Consider the following 16,495-nt stretch of genomic DNA (forward strand, 5'->3'; position numbering starts at 1 on the left):
CATTCCTCTCCAGAGGTAGGTTCCAGCACTTTCCTCTCCAGAGGTAGGTTCCAGCTCCAGAGACATTCCTCTCCAGAGGTAGGTTCCAGCTCCAGAGACATTCCTCTCCAGAGGTAGGTTCCAGCACCGGTGACATTCCTCTCCGGAGGTAGGTTCCAGCACCACCAGCACTTTCCTCTCCAGAGGTAGGTTCCAGCTCCAGAGACATTCCTCTCCAGAGGTAGGTTCCAGCACATTCCTCTCCAGAGGTAGGTTCCAGCTCCAGAGACATTCCTCTCACAGATAATGATACAGAGCTACAACCTTGTTACAAAAGCCAGTGAGGTTTTGTAACAATTTGAAGGAGGCCAACCAATGGGAAGCGGCGGTGCGGGTCACATGACGGCGCTTTATATAACACTTGTGTGGCAGGCTCTTATTAGGCGTATTGCAGGAATGGAGCAGCTGAAGGACCCCGGGGGGAAGTGAGAGGAGCCCGGTCCAGGATGGGCACCCAGGAGGCAGACGGCCGCCTTATGCTGGAGTTTGCCGCCCAGGCTTTCCAGGCGAAAAACTTACAGTTGGCATGTGAGATATATGAGCGGCAGGGACAGGCGGCCGGGGCGGTGGACTGGGGGCTGCTGCTGAGGCGGGCACAGTGCCTGGCATGTATGGGGAAGCTGCACGATGCCTTCGGCTTGTACCAGGAGGCGGCGGCGGAGGACGAGCTGAGTGCGGAACAGTTGGACACTTTGGTGTCCTGTCTGGCAGAAGAGATCCGGAGAAGAGAGCCGCCATCCCCGGAGGGGAGACAATGGGGCACCGTGTCCTGTGCGGAGTGCCAGGGCTTGTTGTATGAGCCAGTGACTTTGCCATGTGGGCACACCTTCTGTAAGAAGTGCCTGGACGGGAGGAAGTGCGGAGTGTGCCAGGAGGAAGCCCACCATCACTACAGAGTCAATGTACTCCTCAGTAATGTCATCAGCAAGTGGTTCCCCTGCCAGGTCCAGGCTGCCAGGCTCACCCAGGAGGGCAGTGCCCTGTACAAGGACAACAGGCTAGAAGAAGCCCTGGACAGATATACCCAGGCCATCGCATTAGGTAATGGACTCTTCATTGTGTGCCCCCCCCCCCCCTTCTGTGGCATCCCTCTCACTCATCTCCTGGTATGAGACCAATGCTGACTGCAATAACGGGAACACAGGGCATCCATCTCCACCAGCTCATATTTCTACTCTGATATAAAAGAATGTTAAAGCCCAACTCCAGGCAAAGAAAGTTTTCCCATGCGGGAGGCTGTGCCCGCACTACACGGGTCAACTACTTGTTTTTGTCTAGGGGATTGGAGAACACAGATCTAATTCCCTAATCTACTGATCCTACAAGACCTGTCCCTGTGGCTCCTGCCCCCCCCCCCCCCCCCTGCAGTCCTGTGCGGTGGACTGCTCCTGATGTCATCAAGCCCATAGACCTGCTCCAGATGTGAGGACATCAGGAATAGTCCACTGCTGGATCATGGGGGAGTGCCGTTTGCCCTTGGAGTGCAGGATCGGGTGAGTTCACAGCTTTCTCCTTTCTAGCCCGGACAAACAAGCAGCGCAGGCACATTGCATTAGAAAACTTTTTTTGCCCGAAGTTGGGCTTTAAAGAAGAACTCAACTGATCACTAATGTAAGGGGGCATTCTTCCGTTTGATCACCAATGTAAGGGGGAATTCTTTCTACTGACCACCAATGTAAGGGACATTCTTTCCACTGATTACCAATGTAAGGGGGCATTCTTTGTACTAAAAATGTAAGGGGGGCCTTCTTTCCATTAATCACCAATGTAAGGGGGCCTTCTTTACACTAATCACCAATGTAAGGGGGCATCCTTCCCATTGATCACTGATGTAAGGGGGCATTCTTTCCATTGATCACCAATGTAAAGGGCATTCTTGATACTGATCACCAATGTAAGGGGCATTATTTCCATTGATCCCCAATGTAAGGGGCATTCATTCCACTGATCACCAATGTAAGGGGGCATTCTTTGTACTAAAAATGTAAGGGAGCATTCTTTCCACTGATCACCAATGTAAGGGCGCATTCTTTCCACTAATTACCAATGCAAGGGGGCATTCTTTCCACTGAGCACCAATGTAAGGGGGCATTCTTTCCACTGACCACCAATGTAAGGGGCCATTCTTCCCATTGATCACCAATGTAAGGGGGCAGCCTTCCCATTGATCACCAATGTAAGGTGCCATTCTTTCCACTGATCACCAATGTAAGGGGCATTCTTCCATGGATCACCAATGTAAGGGGATAGATCACCAATGTAAGGTGGCATTCTTTCCACGGATCACCAGTGTAAGGGAGCATTCTTTCCATAGATCACCAATGTAAGGGGGCATTCTTTCCACAGATCACCAATGTAAGGGGGCATTCTTTCCACAGATCACCAATGTAAGGGGGCATTCTTTCCACAGATCACCAATGTAAGGGGGCATTCTTTCCACTGATCATCAGTGTAAAGGACATTCTTTCCACTAACTCTCAATGAATTTTAGCTGGGGGGCCCTGAGTTCTGTATACTATTTCTAGGGTTCCTCTGGGGTAAATTGGTGGAAAAAAGCTGGTCTAGACTTAAGACAGGACTTTGTGGTTAACAATGCTTTTTCTAAATGCAGTGAGACTATGTAAGCATCCTTTAGAAGCAGTTGAAGATAACAATACATAAAGGGTTAAAGTATTAGCTCAGATCATTGTGTTCTTTGTGTAAGTACTTTGATTAGTGTAATTGGCCATGGACTGTAGAAGCATTAGTTATTGGTGATACATCCCGCAGAGAGGGATCATCTGACGCAGTGAATGATATTCTTCTTTCTTTAGGAACATACTAGAATTCTATTACTGAGTATTACACTATACATACTGGATATCAGGTAATGTGATTGTTGTAGAAACACTATTTGTGTGTGCCAATTAGCCACTTTATTGATTGATTTTTCAGAGTTATATAACCATATTGCATGTATAACTTTAAAAAGGAAAAAGAGCCCACCTTTCTGTAGGTCACTGGGGTGTAATTTTTACATTCTGGGGTGTGGGGGGCATAACGCCCAAGTTGGGATTAGCATATATCCTGTGTTGGGGATTGGGGACTTCTGGAGCTCACCGATGGCGCTGTTTTTTATAGTACTGTGCCAGTTTACCTTTAAGTGGAATTCCAGGCAAAACTTTTTTCTGGACAGTGTGGGAAGGGTTAAGACCTCTATCTGTTTTATTTTTTAATTTGTTGACTGTATCCCCATCAAAGAGATTTCCCCTTCCTCTCCTAGTTATGGGGTGTCACCAGGACAGAAGTGAGGGAAAACCTCAAGCTCCAGGGCATATTTTTTCTAGTGGAATTGGGAAAGTGCTGGAAGGTTTTGGTTTTTGTTTGTGCCCCTGTTGGAGAAATTTTTCTCACTTCCTGTCGTAGTAACAGTTGGTCACTGGCACAGGAAGTGAAGGAAAATTGACCCAGTGGGGATAAAGACCGCCAAAACTACTTTTAGGGACCCTTTCACACTGATGTGTTTTTGTTGCGTTTTTACTCTGCAATAAAAATAGTTTCCTTAATATCAATGTAAAATGCATCAAAAAACGGTTGCATTTTTGATGCCTTTTTAAGGTCACGTGTCCATGTTTTACAGGTGCATGCTTGGAGTCACCACATTTTTCAATGGACAAGTGTGAAAGGGTCCTAACACTACCCCTTCCTATCCAAAACAAATAATGTGGATCGAGTGTCCCTTATAGGCCTAATTTATATCCATCTGTCTTTTTATGTAATGAAATTTATAAGTGCGGAATAGAATGGATTCACTAAACTAAGTCTACCCAAAACTGATGACTGATGATGTTGAATGGGGCAGCAGTGGAAGTGAAGCATATGCGGGTAGCTTACCTCCAGGAAATAGACCCTTTCTTCTTAGGAACCCCTAGGTTGCCTTTCATTTGCTGGAACCATTCCTTTGGTAATTATTGGAGCCAAACCCTGGCCCCTGAAGTCTGCCTAACAATGAATTTTTATTGCCAGGAACCTGACTACATAATTAGCACAGTTGCATTAACCATAAATCTAGGTTCTGCAGTAATTGCTACTGGGGCTAAGGGTCAAGGTCAGCCTTTCAGATTCAGCTGATGAGTGAGGCCTTGGAAGCATTGGATGTATGTAAGTAGCCAGTGAGTATTCTAACATGCTTGTGTCCACCAGGTACTGAATTTTCAGTTTTGGGTGAACATACTCTGTAAATGCAGGTCCACCTAAACTGGTTGGATGGAGGCTAGCAGGTTAAACCTATTGCCTCCTCATAACCCACAGTGGTGAGATGTGTCTTCACTATTACAGCTTAACTCCTGGCTATTAATTCAGAAGAGTGAGAAGATTCCATAGGAGGACAGGGACACCATTGATCATTGTAAGTTACAGGTACAGCAGGGAGGTGGTGATAGAATATCCCTATCTTCTTCTTACTGACAGAGTCTCTGACGGTCAGCAATTACATATGCTGCCATCTTTTTTTGGGCATTTAAATATCTGTCACTGCAGGCTATAATTGTATACATTACTATACAATGCAGCTATAGGCAAATGACATATAAATATGTATTTCTGCTGAGAATGTTAGAGAATATTTGTATTTTCTATTGCATTCTCCAAAAGTGTTTATTATGTGTATGCTATTTTGCTGTCTGATAACAATATTACAGTTGTGCTCATAAGTTTTTTCAGAGAATATGAATGATAACACAAAAACATTTCTTTCACTCATGGTTAGTGTTTGGCTGAAGCTATTTATTATCAATCAACTGTGTTTACTCTTTTTAAATCATAATGACAACATAAACTACCCAAATGACCCTGATCAAAAGCTTACATACCCCAGTTCTTAATACCGTGTATTGCCCCCTTTAACATCAATGACAGCTTGAAGTCTTTTGTGGTATTTGTGGATGAGACTCTTTATCTTCTCAGATGATAAAGCTGCCCATTCCTCTTGGCAAAACGCCTCCAGTTCCTGTAAATTCTTGGGCTGTCTTGCATGAACTGCACGTTTGAGATCTCCCCAGAGATCTCGCTAAGTGAAATTGAGGTCAGGAGACTGAGATGGCCACTCCAGAACCTTTACTTTATTCTGCTGTAGCCAATGACAGGTCTTCTTGGCCTTGTGTTTTGGATCATTGTCATTTTGGAATGTCCAAGTACGTCCCACGCGCAGATTCCTGGCTGATGAATATAAATGATCCTTCAGTATTTTTTGATAACATACTGCATTCATCTTGCCATCAAATTTGACCAAATTTCCTGTGCCTTTTGTAGCTCATACATCCCCAAAACATCAGTGATCCACCTCCGTGTTTCACAGTAGGAATGGTGTACCTTTCATCATAGGCCTTGTTGACTCCTCACCAAATGTAGCGTTTATGGTTGTGGCCAAAATGCTAAATTTTGGTCTCATCACTCCAAATGACTTTGTGCCAGAAGGTTTGAGGCTTGTCTCTGTGCTGTTTGGCGTATTGTAAGTGGGATACTTTGTGGCATTTGCGTAGTAATGGCTTTTTTCTGACGACTCGACCATGTAGCCCATCTTTCTTCAAGTGCCTCCTTATTATGCATCTTGAAACAGCCATACCACATGTTTTCAGAGAGTCTTGTATTTAACCTGATGTTATTTGTGGGTTTTTCTTTGCATCCAGAACAATTTTCCTGACAGTTGTGGCTGAAATTTTAGTTGGTCTACCTGACCGTGGTTTGGTTTCAACAGAACCCCTAATTTTCCACTTCTTGATTAGAGTTTGAACACTGTTGATTGGCATTCTCAATTCCTTGGATATCTTTTTACATCCCTTTCCTGTTTTTTACAGTTCAACTACCATTTCCCGCAGATCCTTTGACAAATATTTTGCTTTCCCCATGAGTCAGACTCCAGAAACGTCAGTGCAGCACTGGATGAACGATGCAAGGGTCTTTCGGGAGTCCAGAAACTCATTGACCTTTTATACACACGCACTAATTACAAGCAAACATATCACAGGTGAGGATGGTTACCTTTAATAGCCATTCAAACCCCTTTGTGTCAGCTTGTGTGCATATTATCAGGCCAAAATCACCAGGGTGTGTAAACTTTTGATCAGGGTAATTTGGGTAGTTTCTGTTTTCATTATGATTTAAAAAGAGTGAAAACAGTTGATTGATAATAAATGGCTTCAACCAAACATTAACCATGAGTGAAAAAAATGTTTTTGTGTTATTGATATTCTCTGAAAAATGGCCAAGAAATCATAACGTCTGCCAGGGTATGTAAACTTATGAGCACAACTGTATATAGAGATATTATACAGTATGGAGATAATTGTCACTTTTTAGATCTTGAAATTACAAAGTATTATAATTGGAGATCTGACCTGTTCTTTCTAGACATTTTTGTTTGTCACGCAGGGCTTTGAACATTTTACCAGTTAATAGCAGGGTATTCTGTTCGCTTTACAAAGACATTTTCCCAGTCTATTAATACAACACCACATGCTCTTTTCCAGAAGCCTGGCCGGTTTGCTTCTTGGGAAGTGTCGCTATGTAGAGAAATTGGGTCAGGAGAGCAGAGTTGCATAACTATGAAGAATATACTGTCTGCCAGGCTCCCTGCCCCTCCTCCCTTCCAATGATTGTATAACCAGTGAGGTAACCAAGAACTGGGTCAAACATTGTCAACCGTTTCCAACAATGACTGCAATTTAAAACAGATAAGTGGAATATTTTACACAGTCTATTATAGAAACCACATTTGGTTGAATTTACATGGCAAGAAGAAAAACTAATTTAACGGATCTACCAAGGCAGCCTGTGACTACATAGACAGAGTATCTGAGCATTTAGTGGGGGACTTCTGCTGTAGTATGTGAATGTGTGATAGCATTAGAATTTGTCTTATAATTTAAACTACCTGGCTGACATAAACTGGAAGACAGAAAGAGGTGGCGGTTTTGTTGCTCAGACACACCATTCTGATGGTTGCCCTAATATTCAAACTTGTACTGCAAATGAAAATAGTTTGCATTTGAATTGTTGCTCAGAACAATACTGGAAGTTTGTTTCTACAGTGCTGGCAGCAAATTGATTGTGTTGGATTCAATAAGTACAACATATGTGTACTTCTATAACCACTATGGTTACATATTTTTTATAGCATCTAGGTTTATATACACTAATTCTAGAGCATCTATCATTATATACTCTACTTCTAGAACATCTATCGTTATACTGTATATACTACTTGTATAACATCTATCGTTATATACTGTACATCTAGAACTGGGGTCGGCAACCCCTCGATCGCGATCCACCTGTGGACCGCAGGCAGTTGACAGGTGGATCGCAAACAGATCCCCAGGTTGCCGACACTGTGTTTTTCCCCAACAGCTTCAGAGCACGCAGTCGCACGATCAACCAATCCCAGCCTGCAGAGACTGCCCCCGCCCCTTGCATACATGCTGCTGCAGGGCAGGGAAAGCCTTGGAAATAGCTTGTGAGGGTTTGGGCTCGTGACCGAACATGCCCAAGCTCTTCCACTGACTGCAGTGCACGCCTCCGCACTGGCCCTCCCTCTCCGATCCATCGGAGGCATTTTGCCGGTGATATGTGAGAGGAGGGTTGGTGGGGATCAGAACGTGCAGCTCTCCCTGCGCCACTCTGCATAAGTAAAAAACTTTTGTGTCTTCCTGACCCCCCAGTACTATACTTTCCTGACCTCTTGCACCATGCCCTCCTGACCTCTTTGCACCATGCTCTCCTGACCTCCTTGCACCGTACCCTCCTAACCCCCCCTGTACTGTCCTCCTGACCCCCCCAATACCATACCATCCTAACCCCCCAATACCATACCCTCCTGACCCCACAAAACTGTGCCCTACTAACCCCTCCCTGCACCATGCCCTTCTGACCCCTCAATACTGTACCCTCCTGACCCCCCCTGCACCATACCCTGCTGACCCCCCTGCCCTACTGATCCCTATACACTGCTCTTCATACTGCTGACCTCTGTACATTTCTCTTCACCCTGTTGACCTTTGTGCACTGCCTTTCCCACTACTGTACAATGCCCTACGCATTACTGACCTCTGTACACTGTCCTACATCCTACTGACCTATGTACACTGCCCAACAGCCTACTGACCTATGTACACTGCCCAATAGCCTGCTGATCTCTGTTCTCTGCCTTATATACTGCTGACCTCTGTACACTTCTCTTCACCCTATTGACATTTGTGCACTGCCTTTCCCACTACTGTACAATGCCCTATGCATTACTGACCTCTGTACACTGCCCTACATACTACTGACCTCTGTTCACTGCCCAAATGCCTACTGACCTCTGTTCACTGCCCAAATGCCTACTGACCTCTGTACACTGCCCAAATGCCTACTGACCTCTGTACACTGCCCTAAATACTACTGACCTCTGTACACTGCCCAACAGCCTGCTGACCTCTGTACACTGCCCTAAATACTACTGACCTCTGTACACTGCCCTACATACTACTGACCTCTGTACACTGCCCAAATGCCTACTGACCTCTGTACACTGCCCAAATGCCTACTGACCTCTGTATACTACCCTACATACTACTGACCTCTGTACACTACCCTACATACTGCTTACACTGGCCAGGAACCAGAGCAGATAGCCAGGCATGAAACTAGTCGAAGAAATCAGCCTGCAGTACCAGATGTTCTGCTTTCTTGATGAACTCCAGCATCAGCCTTAGGAGATAACCAATTTTTCCCCAGACAGGAAAAAAAAATTGTGAATGCCGAGTTTCTCACTGAAGCTAAATTTTAAGGTAGACCAAGTTTATATTTCTACAGTGACATTAGTTTTATAAGATTTTCCCAAGTTTTCTTTATGTAGCCATTACTTTTCATTGAGGGCTTGCTAGGTCATTTGTTTTGAAAAAAAAAAAAGGGCGCAGCACCTGGTGATCTTTGATCTTTTCCATGTTGTCTGGGTAAAACACTACCTCTCAAAGACTGCTTACCCCTGATCTAGAACATCTATTGTTATGTACTCTACTTGTAGAACATCTATCATCATGTACTCTACTTGTAGAACATCTATAGTTATATACTCTGTTTCTAGAACATCTATAGTTATATATTCTACTTCTTTTTTTTTTTTTTTTTTTTTAAATCAGAAAAGACTTTTATTGTGTCATAAAGACAAACATAAAAAGCACAAACACAATCAGTACAGGTAGTACAGAGGGTACAATCTAAAAGACATGGTACAAGTGACAAAAAAAAGTAAAAAAAGACAAATGCATGTATTTACCAACAGTATGAATGAGCTGCCTTAACTAAAGTACCGCGTCCTATACCGGTTATATGTTTTTACCCTAAGCAGGTGTTCAATAATACTTCATGACACAACAATATTTTGAACACGAAAAGAAATTGACACTAAACTAAACTAGCAGTCTCCCAAAAGAGAGGCAAAGAAGTCTAACAAAACAAAGTAACTGTGACCCGAAGGCCTTGGGTAGTATCTTATCTAACTGTTCTTTTGAGGGGAAGACCTCGAACCAAAAGTAAATCTGCAGAGAAGCAACAAGGCAATATTGTACAAAGTCATATTTATGTACCTGGCTGTAGTATATCCAGGGATACCAGGATCTCACACCTGTAGTAATCTAAACAGAACAATACTGGGGATACTCTACTTCTTGAACATCTATTGGTTTATACTCTACTTCTAGAACATCTATAGTTCTATACTCGGCTTTTAGAACATATATTGTTATATACTCTACTTCTAGAACATCTATCATTATGTATTCTACATTTAGCACATGCATGGTTATATTATCTACTTTTTGAACATCTATAGTTATATACTCTGCTTCTAGAACATCTATAGTTATATACTCTACTTCTAGAACATCTATCATCATATACTTCTAGATCATCTATTGTTCTATAATCTACTTCTAGAACAGCTATAGTTAAATACTTTACTTCTAGAACAGCTATAGTTACATACTGTACTTCTATAACTGCTATGGCTATATACTCCCATAACATCTATGGGTAGGATTGATGCTGAGACCAATAATTTGATGTAAAGATGTAAAGCCTAGAACACACAGATAGTTTTTCAGTCTGAAGCTCTAAAATGCATTCATTTTAGAGAAAGGCTACAGCTGGTCACACATATTACTGACTAGTAATATTAGGTTGAATGAACGGTTGAAAAATCTCTTTTGCGACAGGGCCAGTCATTCTATATTCAAAGAGAAAAGGAAAGTTGAACTAGGATGGACTGGTGTCTTTATTCAACCTTAATAACGATGTAACTATATAACTATGAAGGCGTTAAAGCTGAATGCCTGGAAAGCCACTAGATACACAGATGAAATGCTTACTGTTCATGGAAGTAGTTTTTGTTGCCAGAAGGTTCTGTATTTTTGACCATCCATTCCTTTACATAACTTTGTCACACACTAATGGCCAGTTCACATCTGTGTGGTGCGTTTTAGGCAGTTCACATTTTAGGCCTGATTCACACTTATTCAGGTTGCAGTTTGCATATTGCAGGTGCATTTTGCATTTTTCAATACATGCTTTTCATATGGAACCAAAAACCGGAAAAAAGTCCCTGGCCCTTTCCATGAAATGCACAGATGTGAACTACATCCATAGGAAATCATGCTAAATGGACTGTAGTGTGTTTCTGCAAAACTGAAAATGCGCTAAAAATGCATAGGTGTGAACAAGGCCTTAGGCATGCTACCATTAAATTGTATTAGAACAAGCATTTTGATGAAAGTGCACCAAAGTCCTGCATGATGCATCTTTGATGTGCTACCATGAAAATGTGCATTCTATAGAGTTCAATGCTAAAAACATGTAAAATGTGCCTAAAACCTAAAAATGTGCTGAAAATGCACCACATAGGTGTGAACATAGTACTATCTGTCAGATACCCTGTGACTGGATAGTGAAAAAAGAAGTAGCGTACAGATGAGATCATCTGTCATTCTGCTCTCTCCTCATATCAGCATGCTAATTGCACTGCAACACATCTGATTGGCTCTTTGTGCTGCTCCCTTCCCCAGTCTGAACTCTGTGTAAGGGATTGCAAGACCTGTTACCAAGTCAAATTGCACTTAAATATATTTAGAGATGTATAAACGATTGCAGAGCTTCATTCTTTTTTGCATTTTATATCTGCATTAACTACATGTGCACAGCTTCTCTTTCATGACAGACTAACATTTCTAGATGATTCCTGAGAATGCCCATATTAACATATCACTTATGAAGGTAGGGTTGCTTGTGTTCCACCTATGGGAATCTGGATGCCATGACAATTAATTTTGATGACACTGTTTAGTGTGAAAAAACCTAACAATATCTTTCTAAAGATCAGTTCAGTTTCTCTTCACACATAATTCCACAAAAAGACAGATTGTATAACAGAACAGTGCAGGCGCTGATGGTATAATTGGAATGTATGCAAGTGTCACAACCAGAATATATAATCTTGTTGTGTATTTCCTACTTGCATAAGTACTGCAGCATGGTTACATATGCTGCTCCACTTTCATTACTGCAGGTCAATGTAACAACATATAGGAGTCATTTAGAAGTATGATTTTTTTTTTTTTACTTGTTCCTTATATTAAGTAAATGTGATGATGATGTGGTTGGGTTAATATAGTGATATCATGACCGCAAAACAAGCACATTAAAGGTGTCATCAAATACCTTGGTAGCCCCAAATGAAGAAGCGCACAATTATGTAATTCCTGATTTCTTTGAAAAAGTAATGTTTTAAATAATTGACATAATCAGATTTTGAAGTGCCCAGATAATTAAGATGATAAAGGTATGTTCACCTCTAGATACCATCTGATACTGTAACATTATCAGCTTACTAAATCTAGAATAAGAGCAGGAGTTCTTTATTGTAAATAATCTCAACATTGAGTGTTAAGCTACGTTTGGATGTTCATCAAACCTTGCTGCCCCTCTGAAAAGTGATTCTCAATGGCTTGATTTTCAGAGTCATTTAACAGGCAGTGAAGAAGCAATATGTCACCTCCTTGCCACCAGTTTTAACCCTGTAAATGCTGCATCACTGCGCTGCAACTACATGCATTACACCCAGCTGCATGATGGTTGTGACACTACCCTATTCATGTGTACAACGCTGTCTAGCTGCATTCGCATCTTAAGGGGGGCAAGTGTAAATGAGCCTTTAATGTTTTTTTTCAACTTTTTATATGCATAGTTTGTAAATATATGTGTACATGTAGATAGCTATATAGTAGTAATAATAAAAATTCAAAATATGTTCTCACAGAGTTCGTAGAAACCAAAACTCACTACAGTTCCCATGTAGGATATAAAATAAATGGTCTCGATTTTAACAAAAATTTATGAAGCCCTAAAATCTATTTTTCAGTATGTTCACGCTATAACACACTGCATAGTTTTCTAAAGCAAATCACTTTATATGAAAATCTCTTGCTAAGTTTTTGTCCCTGGAGATTCTACCAGTAACCGCACTTCCTGTTGCAGACTGACAACACTAAGCCACTGCCTTGCAATTAGCAGCATAGTTGTCAGCCTGCTGTTTACACTCCTTCAGTTGGCTGTTTAAGCTGTCTATCAGATCAATAAACCAGAAAAATCTGGCCTAGCTGATCAGTTTTCCCTTGTTGTGCCCATTTACCCATAATTTTTTCCAATTCAACTGCCATAAGCCAGATCTAACAATGAACATCTGATGTCTGTGGACATGTTTAGATGCCCTACATTAGGTTAAATCGTGATTTATGACAATTTTTTTTCTGATTTAACAGCACATGCATCCAGGTTTGGGTTCCTGTACTCAAACACCATAGGATGTGACTGTTGGATCCAACCAGGCAGCTGAATCTTCATGAATAAACCGAATTGCCTTTCTGCATGACTACTATGGTATTGCCACATAACAACCCCAGTAGAGCGTGAATTACGCTTTGTCTACGCAAACCTAATCAGAATGAGGGAGGTGTGTCAGCTTTTTATTAATTCCTTTGTCCCATCTGAGAAACCTTTCTCCCACCTCTTGTCCTATTGATGGTGGTCACTGAGACAGGAAACCTCTCCAAGAGGGACAAATACAGCAATACAAAGACTTTTCTAGTAGAGTAGAGGAGGGTTAGAACAAACGCTGCTGACACTGGACACAGAAAGCAATAAAAACTTAACACAAGCTTTAACTGTTCCCCACTTTGTCCAGACCTTCAAACATCAAATTTGGCTGTAGCTCCTCTATAAACCAGTATATGGTGTTTGGCATTGTGCTCTGAAAAAACTTCAGAACATAACCTCGAGGCTGGGTTCACACCATTTCCGCATGCAGCTCTCAGCATGGGTTGGTTTCAGGTCCGATTTTAGCCCAAATGTTTGGCTGAATTCGAACCTGATATGAACCAAAAGACGCACAGGGCTCCTGTGCAAATTCGCAGAGGAGATGCGTGAACCGTCTCTATAGAGAGCCGGTCAAAATCTCCTGCTATTGTGAATAATTTGCAATGCTTTGAACCCAGCCTCAGAGTACCAGAAGAGATGGGAAAAGATTTACAGTGTTCATATACTATATATATAAATTACTATCAGACTAATCTCCCTGTGAGATACATTTTGCTGGATTTGGACATTATCAAGGTCTACTTAATTATGTTAATGGATATGGATTTTCCTTCCCAGATGACTATATATTTGGAACTTACTTTAATAATTACATTTTAATAAGCATCCTTCTTTTTAATACCATTACAAGCCTAGCATCATTAATGTGTTTATAAATGCTTTATGAAATAACATCACCACATGAGGCTACTTTGCCTCCTTAACTTATTAAAATGAGCTTGCCAACGCATGGAAATAAACACATAATGTCCCTTCATTTATGTCCTGCTTACTCAGTAAATCTGCCGGGTATATAGTATGCTTCAAGTCCTAATTTCAAGCTTACTTTAATATTAGTTTATAACTAAATATGGATTTTCCCAGGCTTCCTTAAAAGGTGTACAATTGTGATCAGAAGAACATAGTGTTCCTAGAAGTGTCCTGTGGAAGATTGATCTAATTTCCTGCTCCGTCATCAGAAATTCCTAAATGGTACCAAATGCCAGATATTTGTAGAGAGTCGTTAATACTGCCTGACTTCCCAACCCTGCTTTGCAGCCTAGCACATGTTTTGGGTCTGGCCATAAGTAGAAAGGACCAGTACTCTTCAAAGCTGGGCCTGGCTTATACTCTGAATCAGGCCTGTACTGGCCATCGGGACTACCGGGAGTTTCCCGGTGGACCGATTGGCAGTGGGCCAGGCCAGACAGTGACTGACTCACTACACTTCTCTCTCTCCAAGTCTGTATTGTGTTATAATAACGCCAGGCGCGGGCGGCTCGGCTCCGCTCCTGCACCCGGCGGGTGGCGGCACACAAGCAGCATCATCGTGACGCTGCCACTCACTTGTCACTCCCCCTAACATAACAGCCTCGGCCTCCTTGTCCCGGCGCCGTGACGTCACTCACGGCTGGAGGGCGGAGGCGGCCCGGGGACATAGGAGGAGCGTAGTGTAGCAAGCCTGCAGCCAAGAGGAGTCGAGCCAGCGCCGCTGAGGAGGAGGATTCCGGAACCAGAAAATTCCAAGTTGCAGCAAGTACAGACAGCAGCACAGACAGGGACCCGACCAAATCGATAGTGTAATTCAAGTAAGCACTAAATAAGCTAATCATCAGGTGCTATACGGAATGCAGGCTGCATGGCATGATTAATAAAACTGAGTCTGTTACTGTCAGTGTCTATGATTTCTGTATCTGTAATATGCAGCATGGTGGGGGGAGGGGGAGGGGTAAATGCACTGCCACTTATCATGGTAACTGATGAATAATTTAATGCCACTGGTCACGGTAAGTGATTATTAATCACTTACCGTGACCAGTGGCATTAAATTATTCATCAGTTACCATGACCAGTGGCATTAATATTAATTTAATGCCAGTGGTCAATTATTAATTTAATGCCACTGGCATTAATAATAATTAATAATTGACCAGTGGCATTAAATTATTCATCAGTTACCGTGACCAGTGGCATTAATATTAATTTAATGCCAGTGGTCAATTATTAATTTAATGCCACTGGCCACGGTAACTGATTAGTAATTTAATGTCACTGGCCACGGTAACTGATTAGTAATTTAATGTCACTGGTCACGGTAACTGATGAATAATTTAATGCCACTGGTCATGATAACTGATGAATAATTTAATGCCACCGGCCACGGTAACTGATGAATAATTTAATGCCACTGGTCACGGTAACTGATTAGTAATTTATTGTCACTGGTCACGGTAACTGATGAATAATTTAATGCCACTGGTCATGATAACTGATGAATAATTTTAATGCTACCGGCCACGGTAACTGATGAATAATTTAATGCCACTGGTCACGGTAACTGATTAGTAATTTATTGCCACTGGTCACGGTAACTGATGAATAATTTAATGCCACTGGTCATGATAACTGATGAATAATTTAATGCCACCGGCCACGGTAACTGATGAATAATTACTGCCACTGGCCACGGTAACTGATGAATAATTTAATGCCACTGGTCACAGTAACTGATTAGTAATTTAATGTCACTGGTCACGGTAACGGATGAATAAGTTAATGTCACTGGTCACGGTAACTGCGTATATACTGTTTTTGTGTGTGTTTCCAAAATTAAAGTGGGCTGGTCTGGATCAAGTCCAGGGCCAAATTTTTGTCCCAGTCCAGCCCTGCTCTGAATATCAGAACAATTCTTCAGCCTTTAACTAAGAGATCTTTAACCACTTACCAACCGGCCCATAGCCGAATGACGGCTGCAGGGCGGTTGGATAACTCTGGGTGGACGTACTATGACGTCCTCCCAGAATTCCCCTCTCGCGCGCCCCCTGGGGCGCGCACCCGAACACATCCGTGACCGCCGGGTCCAGGGGACCCGGCGCATCACAGATCCCGGTAAATGGCCGTTGATCGCGGCCGTTTACCATGTGATCGAGCCGTCAAATGACGGCGCGATCACATGTAAACAGACCGGCGTCATCTGATGATGCCGGTTCCTCTCCTCCCCTCCTGTGTACCGATCGGTACACAGTGAGCGGGGAGGGGGATGGATGGATGTCTGCAGCGCTGTGGGCTGTATGTGTAGTGCCCACAACGCTGCACAGTGACATCCATCCATCCATGCTCAGCCATCCCTACTACTAATGCTGTGCAATACTCTGCAATACCAGCACAATACTCTGCAATGCTGTGCAATACTCTGCAATACCCCCACAATACTCTGCAATGCTGTGCAATACCCCACAATACTCTGCAATACCCCATAATACTCTGCAATACCCCACAATACTCTGCAATGCCCCCAAAATACTCTGCAATA

At 42.5% G+C, this 16,495-nt stretch overlaps 1 protein-coding gene across 1 annotated transcript in view; it reads left to right on the plus strand.

The window, feature by feature from the left end:
• Positions 1-355: 355 nt before the first annotated feature.
• The window catches only part of LONRF3 (LON peptidase N-terminal domain and ring finger 3), a 49,850-nt gene continuing 33,710 nt past the window's right edge, over positions 356-16,495 (plus strand). Inside the window, exon 1 of the mRNA XM_073599305.1 lies at positions 356-1,080. Within this exon, the coding sequence (XP_073455406.1) occupies positions 486-1,080 (595 nt within the window). The 5' untranslated portion in view covers positions 356-485. The remainder of the gene's footprint in view (positions 1,081-16,495) is intronic.

Source organism: Aquarana catesbeiana, linkage group LG09, assembly GCF_042186555.1.
Source record: "Aquarana catesbeiana isolate 2022-GZ linkage group LG09, ASM4218655v1, whole genome shotgun sequence".
In the NCBI taxonomy this organism is placed as follows: domain Eukaryota; kingdom Metazoa; phylum Chordata; class Amphibia; order Anura; family Ranidae; genus Aquarana; species Aquarana catesbeiana.